General features: G+C 44.3%; 1 protein-coding gene across 2 annotated transcripts in view; it reads right to left on the bottom strand.

Annotated features, from left to right (window-relative positions):
• Positions 1–8132: 8132 nt before the first annotated feature.
• FTCD (formimidoyltransferase cyclodeaminase) overlaps positions 8133–13023 on the bottom strand; it is a 212007-nt gene continuing 207116 nt past the window's right edge. For both annotated transcript variants that reach the window (XM_069616046.1, XM_069616045.1), the window contains exons 13-14: positions 9416–9511; positions 8133–8318 (exon numbers count right to left, since the gene is read on the bottom strand). In XM_069616046.1, coding sequence (XP_069472147.1) covers positions 8226–8318; positions 9416–9511 — 189 coding nt within the window. In that variant the 3' untranslated portion in view covers positions 8133–8225. The remainder of the gene's footprint in view (positions 8319–9415; positions 9512–13023) is intronic.

Raw genomic sequence — 13023 nt, 5'->3', positions numbered from 1 at the left:
AGGTAATAATTCTGCTACTAGGAACATTCTGCTGAAGAAAGGTACAAGCAGATACTTAAAACAAAGCTTTGTCATAAGTGACGCAATACATATAGTAAACACCCACGTAGCTGACTCGGTGGACCCTATACAGGTGCTTCCTTTATCCATATGGGATGGCAGTTTATTGGTTCCATTCCGTCCATCTTCCATCACGTGGGTGCTGCGGGGCTCATCTTCTCACGTCGAAGGTAAGAAAACAAATTACACTCCTACTATACAGCTCGTTTATCACTCATGCCGTGCACTTGGCAGGCTTCAAAACAGACTCACAGGAGGTTCCAGGGCACTCAACCCTCACTCACACATTTCACTTCCTCCACGCCATCCTGCTCCAAGGTCATTTTGAACTATAATTTATCCCTCCCAGCACCTTGCAATACAAATCACAGGATTGTCGCTGCAACGATACATCTCGTCTATCCTCTTTGAACATTTTGGGACTTGTTACTTTGGGGTTGATGGTCAAAGGGCACCTGGTGTTATGGAATTCAGGGATCTTAGGGTTTAGTCAATTATAGGGGCTATAAGTCGTGGTCACTAGGGAATGGGCCGGGTAATGCAAGTGAGATAACATACCCACTAGGCTACAACCGCTGTTCGCGGCATTGTAGGGCACATACCTCTTGGGTGAAACGCACATCTTCGCAACATTTTCAAGAACAATGGACAAATAGTGTGGCAGGTGGGGGTGAAAACTGTCCTCATTGGAGCTCGGACAGGACTGGAGATTTCTGTTGCCTTATGGATTTGGGCCTAGTGCATACAATGCCACCTTTACCGTGCTTACCACGCAAGCCTTCTCTTCCACCTAGGAATATTAATATCTACATTAAATAGTGATGCCGCCAACACCTTGGGCCACACCATCTATATATACTATAATTGATGATGTTAGCATGGGGTCCTGCTGGATGAAAAAGCACCCCATTCACTGACCCTCTCTCCCCACTGGTTGATTGCAGTGACTCAAATGCATCTCACCTTACTTTAAAGCACCTAGTGGGGGATGGGGCTGCCCCCTTCCCAACAGCTCCTTTTCTAGATGGATCGAAGCAGGTCCATGCACCCATCCAGATGCTATGTGCGCAACAAAGTCCTCATACAGGAGGTATTTCCAAGGTGGGGAGTGTGCAACGTATTGTGTTCTGACAATGGACTGCATTCAAGCAAAACTCTCCTACTGGTGATAAAGCACAAATTCTCATCTGCTTATCACCCACAAGCGAATGGTGTTTGTGAGCACCTGAATGGCTCCTTAAAAGAAAGAATTGGCAAAATAAGAGGGTTTGGAAAAGAGCTGGTTGCATTGCCTGCCCTTAGCCCTACTTGCATTAAGTAGTCAGTCAGGTTCTGGCCATCACCCAACTCCACATGAGCTGGTGATGGTACACAGAATGCCCACACCCATTACTCCTCCCACACAAGCTCACAGTGATGCTGACAATGCAGCCACTGTTTTAGAAAAAGAAATGCATGATTATTTGACAGCAATGATGGGGACTAAAATGTATGTCTCAACAGGTACAGACACAGCAGGGGGTAGGAGGAACACAGAGGAGATGAAAACATCAAATAATACAACACTGACAATGTATTAAGTGAATGTTTGCTTTACCCCAGTGACCTAATATTATGCAGCAGTTTTGTCAGAAGATGGCATAAGCCCCGCTTTGGGGGATCATTCGTCATAGAAGTGGTCACCCCATCTACAGTAAAAACAGGATGCCGCACCTGGATCCAACTCCACGACTTGAAGCTATACAAAGGAGGCACCCCCGTCCATAGATCATAAACCCTAGGGTAAAGAGGTTTGGTGACCTCAAACACGACCTGCGGCAGCAAGATGAACAGAAATAAAGACAAACTTCTTCAGCACGAGAACCTTTTGTCTAGCTGACATTCTTTAAAAAGAGGCACTCACACTTTTGTTGAATAAGCTGCTAATACCATGTAGAAATAGAGACGTACTTACCATTTTTTATAACACTTCTTTTATATGGCTAACAAAGGTTGCTCTTGTAAGAAGAAGGGCAGAAACATTTTCTTTGTTAGAACCATGCTTGCACTAAACACAAGTAGATATTCTTTCTTATCATGAGCAAGGAACTATGTCCCTAGGTATTTACAGAAGGTAGATGCTGACCATTTGCTTGTAGCAATATTATCCGCATTTTGTGGTCTTTATTTCCACATTTGTGTTGCATTAAGACAGCTGATCATTCATAATTCAGCTAAACCAGTAAACATGAACCTAAACCCAAAGCGATTCCCTGAAGTGAGCACACAGATTAAAAGAAGTGTGCTAGATGGCTCAACGTACCCGAGTAGATATATGGATGATTCTGCCCAACACCAATAACCTGTGGTATCAGCATATGTGCAAAGTGGGGGAGAGACATTGGTTGAGAGCTGTTTTATGTGTTCTCATACCTTACACCAGGAGTGTTTCAGGATATTCATAGCTACAGAAATACCTGCACACAAAAGCACATTTCCTAACACACTTGGCAACACTAGCGGGCAATTTCAAGGATGCTAGGCTACACTGCTATGGATGACAAAAAAAAAAAAGATGTTCCCTCATGAGGAGATTTAGATTTTTAAAAAAAGGCCCGAATGGAAGAGAGGTCAAGAAGTTAATGCAGTGCACAAATGCAGAAGGAAAAGAAATGCCTTGGTGCTGGGAAAGACCTCAGTTACTAATATGTGGACATGTATTCACCTCAACAGGGTGGGTCGAAGGGATGATTGGTTGTAAGGCACAAGCACTCCCAACAGTATCCGTAGAGGGTGTGTAGAATGCAAACGATATGTGCCCCAAAGAATGTACTGACAGTTGCTCACATTGATAAGATGAAGCAGGACCCCTACCCATAATACCACCATATGCTTCAGACATCTGGGCCCAATAACTATAGGGGAAACCAAGAGTGCAAACACATCTTTGATGGGCCTGGTATGGAAATAGGATTGAGTCGATTTTCCCCAAATGAATACACAATTCAGAAACAAGAGGTCCCTCACCCGCGAACGAACAAAAAGGAGTAACTATTTTTCAAGCAAAATGGAAATGGCATATTTGATATACCACATGATGTTCTTTGCATCCTTTTTTACTGCCATTTGCAAGCCAACAAAAAGGCCAAGTGGCTGCAAATAGCCATCTGGGAGCTGTCACAGACAGACACCACTATACAAAAGGCTTAATGCCATAAAGGGAAGAGCTGAGAGCAATAAGGCTCACGACCCTTCAAAATAGGTATGTCCTCAATTTAATAATAGCCATGGAAGGGGTGTACACAGAAATTGTGCCTCTTGCTGCACTTACACACCGGTATTACCCAAATTGTTCGTTTACAATTGTTTGAATGACACAATTGTTCGAATAATAGGGGGTCCTGCACAATTGACCGTATGGTAATTTTAATCTGTATTATGGGTTGGGTTGGTGTAATGATAATATAAGGGGATTGGGAGGGGGTTTGGGGTGGGGGTTGGATTGGGTGGGAGGCTGCGGGGGGTTTCCCCCCGCATATATATCCTAATTGACCATTTAAATTCGGTCAATTGTGCAGAAGGTCAATTGTTATTCGAACAATTGACATTCGAACAATTCGTATACAACCTACACACCTGCCCGTGATGTAGAAAATGGGACCCTCACAGAGGCAATATACACCTTGACAGACTTGCACACAAAAATGGTGGAAGAAGTGGGCAACATTGTCGATGATGCCCGACTCGGTTATCTGTTCTCCTGGATACCCACCTGGTTGGCCAACACATTCAAAATATTAGTAGCTATACTAATACTACCGGGATTCTGCATCTTGAAAATAGCCATAAACCAGTGCAAGAAGACTACCAAAAAGGCAGCAGGAATGAAATTAGTGAAACTTGGATACTCGTGTGCATGAGTGCACACAAATGGATAGGATAACTTCTTACATGACCCAGACGTAAGAGTACCATAGCCCCTTCTGTGTCAAAATGTAGGTATTCTCAAGAACCCCAGAATTACACAGAATGCAAGATGCGACATCTCTGGGTGTGCAACTTCATGCCATGTTGTATCAATGACTGAGATGTGGAGGTGACCTGAGGGTGCTGAATAAAATATGGATACCCAAAGAGCCATATTTGAGGGAGAACAAGAGGAAAAGCATGGTCAACAACTCTACCAGATGGGGGAATTTTGGGAGGCTAATTAATAAGTCAGCCATAGCTTCTGCCCCAACCCCAATCCAATAACACATAAGTGAGAAGCGTTACTCTCCTAGACAACCATACAGCCCTTATTCCAAGCGGGTACAACAAGATATAGAGCCACTCAACTGAAGATGGCAAAAGCAGTTGAGCTGACGTCACATTAATAGGCACACATATTAGACACAAGGTAGATATGCACTCCACATGGACACTAGGTCAAATGTGCATCTAGACATGGTTAACATAACAACCACAAGAACACTAACATAACCAATGTATAAGCTGAATGCAACACAAATGCCACACAAGTATAGCTCTTTAATATAGAAATCAGCGTAATAGGGTAGTCATCTTCTTTAAAATGAATGCCACAGTATGCTTTTAAATAGACAAAAACCTTGAGGCCTTCATAAAACTCAAAAGGCTGAATTTGCAAGAAATACAGAGCTGTGCAGAGCTCAGGAATTAGTTAGCAGTTTGTGCCAAGGCAATGAGGAGTTAGGGTGGAGGGAAACGGCAGATCAAAGGCACAATATAGGGATTCCTAGGACATAGGTACGATACTCCACAATTATTTCAAGCATACAAGAGCACATCTGACCCTGGTTAGCCGAAGGTCATGGCACAGTGAGTCAAAAGGACCCTATGGAGAATAACTCAAGAGTCCCCAAAGGCAGCAGAAAACATGGCACACGCATTAACAATAGCTAAAATCCCACACGTGACTCAGTTTAAAAAAGACACTGGCTATTCATTAGGTACCAGCAGAAGATGGGACACCTGTGGTACTCCCTAGAACCACACAGATACGCAAGATCAAGAACAGATCTTGCCAGAGCTCATGGTCTATGGAAAGGAGGATGGTCATTTCTTTAATGAATAGAAGACAGTTCATGGGCCTCCCTCCCCATACTACCAGTCTGGCGCATATCTTGATGACCTGTCAAAGCATCCACGGTTGATTACCAAGAGGCCAACCAATCAAATCTCTTAGTGTCATTCTGCCCACCATGTAGTATTCCAACCAATTTGTTTTCCTACAAGTGATGTATTTTTACTTTTATCAATATTGGGATGGTCTCAGGAGGGGTCATAAGATATGATTTACCCAATTAACAGTGTAACCCCATATGATCTATATGTAGCCAGATCCCTTAAGCAATCCCTGTAGGTTTTGCAAATTGTGATGTGTCATGACATCAGTGATGACGCATTCTTGAAGTTAATAAAAACAATTGCTTTAATACTGAGACTCAAGATTTGTATGCAGCCCATGCTTTATTTGGATGATAAAAATGTGAGGCAAAGTTCAGCTTTATGGTTTACGTAGTCATTGAGATTGGCTTGAAATACCTCCACTACCTCTGGCATATCTCGAACTTCTGTGCCCACTTAACACCGCAACTACCTCAGCTCTTCCCAGGAGATTGCCCACTTGAACTTCGTGGGGTTGTCTTGTTCCTGGCTGGGAAAGGCCCTTCACTGGGCCATTGATTACTGGGTAGTGGCTCCCTAAGGTCATTGAGGATTCAGACTCAATATCCACAGGGAGCCGGGACCCGGTAATCAATGGCCCAGTGACAGGCCTTTCCCAGCCAGGAACAAGACAACCCTGCTAACTTCAAGCAGATTCGGAGACTCATGCAGTACGAGTCACTAGCCTCAGATACCACACACAGACCAGATTTCTTCATTGACGTGCATGAACAACTAAGGCAAAAAAAAATTTGTGATATCTATGTCCGCTCCGCGGACTCACTTCGCTGTTCGGTCCACGGACTGGCCTTTGATTGGCCAGAATAATTCATTGACTTTTGCGTGGTACGCGGACAGCACGGACGCGTCCGCTGATTGGGTGGTGAGAAAACATCAAATGCGTCGGTTTTCCTGGGATGCACGCCATCTTGGATTCGCTGTCTTTTTGGGGTCCACGGACAGCGCAGCAAATTATTTTTATTTTTTTTAAAAGCAACATTGCACTTGTCAAAATAAACAAACAATCTCTGGGGAGGTGGGGGGTGAGTATGGGATGGGATATGGAGAAGCCAAAAAAAATTGGCTGCTTTGCCCCTCCCCCGCCCCCCCCCCCCCTCACCCCTGACAGTCCGCGAACACCCAGATGTCCTGGGGCTGTCCTGTGGTGTTCACGGACACTTCCGATGTCCTATGACATCTATACCTATATTTCTGCACTACAGGGTTGGGGAAAAGCAGATTTTTGGATGGCTTAGAATATTTGCACCACTCAATAAAACTGCATGTAATTTTGCAATTCCATTCTAGAACTAATCCTGAATGGTTTTGCAAAGTTGTGTGGGATTCTGTCAAGAGGGGCAAAATTAGAGGGGGGGGAGGGGGTGTCCCAAAATATTGTAACAGCATATAAATGTGGTGTCATTTGACAAATCTGCACAACATTTGGCAAAACCATTTTGGATCAAGATTGGTTTTCAATTTGGTGGGATGTTCTCAAGAGGGGGCAAAATTAGAAAGGGGGGGGGGTCGCAACATTTTTAGATGGCTTATAACTTTGTTGCTATTTGACAAACATTTTGAGAAAGATTATAGACCCAACCTTCAATGTTTGTGTAAAGACTGAATGGATTTTGTCAAGTGGGGGCTAAGTTATATGACTATTGTATGTACATACATTGAATTTCATAGGCTTTTATTAGTGCAACTTAACCATAACGTCCCTTTAACAAAGTTTTAGAGTGTGTGTGTGTGTGTGTGTATGTATACACATAGGTACCTGGGTAGATCAGGAAAGTGCCAGGTGCCCCCTATTGTTTTTGATTTCTAGTATGGTGGATACCACCCCTGTGCAGTCGCGCCTAGGGGTGCGCTACCGATGCAGTGGAGAGTATGCTGAAGGGTTTTTCTCCTCATCCTGTGAAATGCTCCTTTGTTGCATATATTTATTCATCAGAGAGGATTATATCGTACTCCTAGAGGCCAAGTGGAGCACAGTTTATCAATACATTTAACTTGTTTACCATAGGTTATTGAAAATCAAGACAAGCTGAAATAAAAAAAAAATTAAAAAATAAAGTATTGACTGATGCGCACCCTTCTACTTACTTGTAAACCCTAGCACGTCTCTTGGCTTAAATAAAGCCAGAGCTCATCTGACTGGAGTCCCACATGAACAGCTGCCGCACTGCAAAGGTGGACTTGTGGTCTAAACCTAGACACTGGAGTTGTACTTTTCGATTGACTATATGTACGGTGCTCCAAATCTTCTGGTTTGCTTGAGGCACGTTAGAAAAAACACCAAACAAAAGTGATTAATAATGGGGTGGGCACAAAGGCCCTAAAAACGGTAACAGGATGTAGGGATTGGCTAGCAGTATTATATATTGGTCATCTTTAGCACCACATACAAGAGCGCTTTATAGCAAATGTTACACATTTCTCATCATTATTAATCACATATCAGAAAGATGAAGGCCTGAGTCGGCCTAGAGAGATATCAAACAATGGTGCCATCAGCAAGCTCTTCGTGAGATACATGGGTCATGTGTACATGTACCCACCCTACCCCATCCAATCTATCGAGAAAGCTTGGTTGCTCAACAATAAACCACGTCAGTCGGGTGGGTAAAATGGGCCTCGAAGCCTGGTCTTCTGGTTCCACACCGTACCAAATAAAGGGTGTATCACTGCTGGTTGGTCTGAACAGTGCTCCACTTTAATCACACACAGCTGGTCCATGCGCCTAAACAGATCAGGCTCAAACACCAGAACCATTCAAATCGGCTCATGGCAGACTATTCACCCGCAGCCAGCCAGGACATCTTGACCATCATCAGACCGCACTGCATGATGGGAATTGCGAGGCACAACAGACCCAGGGCACAGACGAGGCGGCAAGCAGCTCATTCGCGGAGCAGGCACGTGCACAGAAAGCATTTATTAGAAATAACCGGAAATCAGGTTCATCACAGGATCCTGTCCGAGGGTAGCTTGGGTTTTCATTTTGACTGCCCCCGCCCCTCAACTGCTTCGAGCACTGCGGCAGAACTGCGCTTGGCCTCCTCCAACAGGCTGGACACACGCTCGTTCGTCTAAAAGAAAGAAAAGACACAGGCAAACGTTAAATCAGCAAAGGCAAATAAAATAATGTCAGCTATAAAGAAGATGTCTGTAGCACTGCCCGCACAAAGTGGGTAAAGTACACACTAGTGATGATTTTAGGAGAGATTAGTGGTAGTTTAGCACCTCGCATACTATGCTGTCCAGCCCAGTGGCAGGCTCAGTAACACCTTTTGGCACTCTCGCCACCGTGCCCATCTCCTGCACAACAACCAGATCCTAATTCTGGTGCAAAACGACAGGGTTCTGCACCCAGTGTCCTCCATACAACCACAGCCTTTATGAAGCAGCCATCCATATGCCTTAGGTATGGTGTGGAGGCAGGCCAGCCTGGGTAGGTGTGGGTTACAACCTGCCCCTAGCACAATGTGGAAATGGCCTCATCGCTTTAACCCCAATGTCGTTCTCCCAGAAGCCCCCTTCCTCCTTCCACCACCCTAGAGATACTGAAAGCCATACACATGGCTGTGCACAAATTCTCCTGATGTTTGAGCTTCCCAGGTGAATACATCCTTTAAGAGGTGAGGGGGTAGGGCCAGGTGATGGGGTGGGATGGAACATGAAGGGTCTCTATGCACTATGCATGGAGAGATTGCATGTCTGGTTCCTCTGTCCCTTTTGCACTTTGTCTCCAACATGCTTAGACCCAAGTTCTTTTCATGGTCACACTCCTGGATTCCTCACCACACCACCTCCTGTTATCCCACTCCTATGCCTATGCCTGCATCCCATGCCTATGCCTACATCTCAATCCTATGCCTACATCTCCTTTTCCCTAGAGAAATGTGTAGGTTTCCTGAACACATCCTATTGCCTTGAGGCGGCTTCAGGGGCACAGGGTCCAGTGATTCAGCACAGCAGCTGTTCCTGCAAGCCACAACTCTAGCTCAGGCTTGAGTATACAGCGGAAGTGCTCAGTCTCAAATCAAGTCATTTCCTTAGCACTTGGTGTCAGGTCTACATCACAAGCAGCTGAAATCCAAGGACCTTCTAGGTGGGGTTGGGGGCTAAGGGGGAATTTGGGTCTTGGCGCTATGGACTAACGGCAAAGGCTCTCGGCCCTGCTCACCTTTGCCTTGAAGTCTTCATCCGTAATATCCTTCAAGTTGATCAGCACATTGAAATAGGCCCCGAAGACGCCAGTTTCCAAAGCCTTCGCCGCCACCTGCAGAATAGAAAGGTTGCGATTGTTGTGCAGTACTTCAGGTGGTCACGTATATTCAGCACAAAAAAGGCAAGAAATGGCGAACTAACATCTGATCAAGTAGCAGGAAGAAGAAATGCCAAGCACTGGTGAATGGTTAAGGCCAACAATAGAACACAGGGAGGTTGAGGGAGAGAAGTGGGTCACAAGCAGACCCTCACATAAAGGGCAGAACCCTTGTCAAACAACAAACAGGCTTGTGACTCCAAAGTTAACCGCTGTTTTAGCAAAAAAATGCGAGAGCTAGCCTTCGGCCTCAAACCATAGGAATTCCATCAAAGATAGAAGACAACATAATTGGAGAATCTAAAACATTTGCATATTTTAATTAATATTCAAACACAAGTGCATTACATAAATTTGATGCATAAACAATTTGATTAAACAGCATCAGCTTTTAGTTGATTAATATCCCACTCATAGTCATTCGTACCACTCACACTCACTCATGAAATATTATTCATTCACACAAAATAAATTTCAACAATGGTTAAAACAAGCCCAACATGTTTCTTTCCCATTACGCGTTTACTCCATGGAAATTCATCAGGGGCAGAATTAAAGTGGGAATCATTGCATGGTAACAGTGATTCATGTATTGTTCCATACACTGGATTTAATCAGAAGACAAGTCTTTGTGTTGATTTCATGGGTATTCCAATAATTGATTTCAAGGAATTCTAGGAAGAGGACTGCAAAGGGTAGCTTCAGCTTCCCCTGCAAGAGAGCGGTATACAGAAGAGAATATCAATTTCCATTCATAGTACTTTGTGGTACATATGTACTCACATACCGGAGACTTAATCAATAAGGTTCCAGATATAATGAAGCTTACAGGTAGCTTAAACTTTTTATATTTGGTTTCAAAAAGGCAGTCGTGGCTACAATCCCTAAACCTATAGTTAACAGTATTGTAGATACAAGGTAGATGGTACAGATGAGCAATCTGGATGGCATGCACAGATCTAACGTGTAGTCAACAGGTGGCATCCCCCAGAGTGGGGAACCAGATTAGAGAAGAAAATAGAAGAAAAAAACCTTTATGTCATAAAGAACCATAGTTCAGTCTGCTCTTAGTCCCTAGTTACATGTCGCAAAGTTAAGATAAATGGGTTCAGGGTCATTCTAAGGCAAGAGGGCCCATCAATAATGGCAAGTGGTTGGTGAAAAGATGCAGAGTATCATACTGGCCTATCACAGGGGCCACTTCATGTTACTGGCTTTTCAATCAGTAATGCTAGACTGGATCAGCACTGGCAACCCACTCTCTGAGGAATTTCTGTATGGATCACTAGGTTCAGGTAACAGAAGTCTCAGAACTCCCCTCTCTTAGCCCCGACCATGAAGGCAACCCATCAGAAGGGGGTTGTGGCTGACCTTAGAGGAAAGGGGAACTTACATTGTGGTGTCACTTCCAATGGTTGGTCGCAGAGCTCTGTGTTCAGCAGAGATAAATCTTAACCTGCGTGGCACATAGTCTTCATGTCTGTTTCCGGCGTCAGATAAGTTGAGCATTCCGGCTCTAGAGAGAATGTCGGATCAAAAACAGCTAAGTTAGATAGCTGATAGATAGGCGCCTTAGTCAAGATGATAGTGGTAAAGCGAAATGTAGTTCAGGATGTTGACAGCTTCCAGAGTCTTACCCGGATTGGGATTATAATGCCAATGTCAGCGGTCCGAGCCTCAAGCCCGTGGAGCGCAGTGTATCAATACGGTGCGTGAGGTGTGTCTGGTCGGCAGGATGCCAGTGCTGCATCCGCTCATAAAGCACTGGTAGCTTCACAGAGTCTATGATGGAGAAACAGCCAGCTAGGTGTGAAACTGTATTGAATTCAGTTTAAGGTACACAGAAGATAATGGTGGAACCCGACGTGAGAATAAGTGCTCAAAAAATACACGCATGAGTGCGGGTGAAGGAAGGACGGGTATTTACTAGGGTAACACATGGCTTGGAGGAGCCTGAGAAACTCGGAAAGAAAAACCGCAGCGTTTTCAAACACAACCGCGTGTGTTTCTGCCTGCTGTGGCTATCACTTTGGGTCTCCGGTGCTCCCAGGTGGCGCCCTTGTGCTTGCTTTTGAGCTTAAATATCTCAAAATTTTACATAGGAAGTTTTAAAACGGAGGATGCTAGTATTTTTTTTTAATGTGTGCTATCTATTTTTGAAATTAAAATTTTTACTAGAGTATGCCTTTAAGTTGTGGGTATGACTCGTGTTTAAGAAGTGTACGATGATTGGCTGTCTGCCAATCAGCAGGGACTGCATACGTATCACGGTGTACGTGGGCGTCACATGATCGTCAGGCGTCATGAGACAGGAACTTGCTCAACATTGCCATGGATGTTATTCCGCCGTGTCCATGTCACATAACACAAGCTGTCTGTGGAGTGCATACCAGTTACCAATTATAACAAGTGAGGGAATTCAGGGTGTGGTTCTCATGAGCCCCTCTGTTACATCAGCCAAAAAAGGTATACAAAAATCGCCCATCTAAGAGGTCCCTGATGTTAAAGACACTGCTGACACCAGTGTTTGTAACAGGAGCTACAGTGGCCAGTCAAGCCTTTCGTTCAACCCTGCTGTCATACTTTTTGTTAGAAAGATGAATTCCCGTTCTTTTTTGGATAGGGCAATTATATCCCGATTGACAACGTTACTAGGCTTCAGTCTGTAAATGATAGACCACGACAAGTCCTGTGTCTGATGTATATTCTCTATCCAGTGGTCTACCAGTGGGGCGTTTTTGGTACGATTCTTCAGACATCTGCGGTGTTCGCCTATGCGTACCTTCACTTTCCTTTCTGTTTTGCCTATGTAGAGTTTATTGCATGGGCACCATATTACATAGATTACCCAACTGGTGTTACAATTGGTCAGAGTTTTTTGTAGCCAGGGAGTTTTTAAGCCGATGTCTATGGATGAGCTCTTCTTCGTAAAAGCGCAGCACTGGCAGGTTCCACAAGGGAAGTGACCGGTAACAGCCTGAAGGCCCAAAGCTGTGTTAAAGTAGGGGGGGCTGTTGGTCTCATTGAGACATCATTCTGGGTTATTTGCTCCTTAATGTTGCAGCTCTGTTTGAACGATATGATTGGTCTTGGAATAGGATTCGGTCTTGGAATAGGATTCGGACCCTTCTCCAAGATATTCCAATGTTTTCCGATCATTCTCTTGATCGTATTCGACATCTGGCTGTAGATGTTTACAAAAACAAGACGGTCCATCTCCGTTTTGTCGGATCCCTGCTGTTTGTATTGGAGGAGTGAATCTGTTGTTCTCAGCTCTCTTCCATTTTGTTCGGATACCCTCGCTTTTGTAAGCGTGTTTGCATATTATTGGCTTCCTTTTTAAAATCATCACCTCTTCTTGAGCTGTTTCTCTTCAACCTGAGGAAGTGTCCTAAAGGTAAGTTATCTTGTACGTGTTTAGGATAAAAGCTACCGTAGTGTAACACCGAATTCTTATCAGTCGGTTT

The sequence above is a fragment of the Ambystoma mexicanum genome, chromosome 9, assembly GCF_040938575.1.
Source record: "Ambystoma mexicanum isolate Mex_15411 chromosome 9, UKY_AmexF1_1, whole genome shotgun sequence".
NCBI lineage: Eukaryota > Metazoa > Chordata > Amphibia > Caudata > Ambystomatidae > Ambystoma > Ambystoma mexicanum.
The sequence above is the reverse complement of the archived record's forward strand: the minus strand, read 5'-3'. Positions and strand labels throughout refer to the sequence as shown.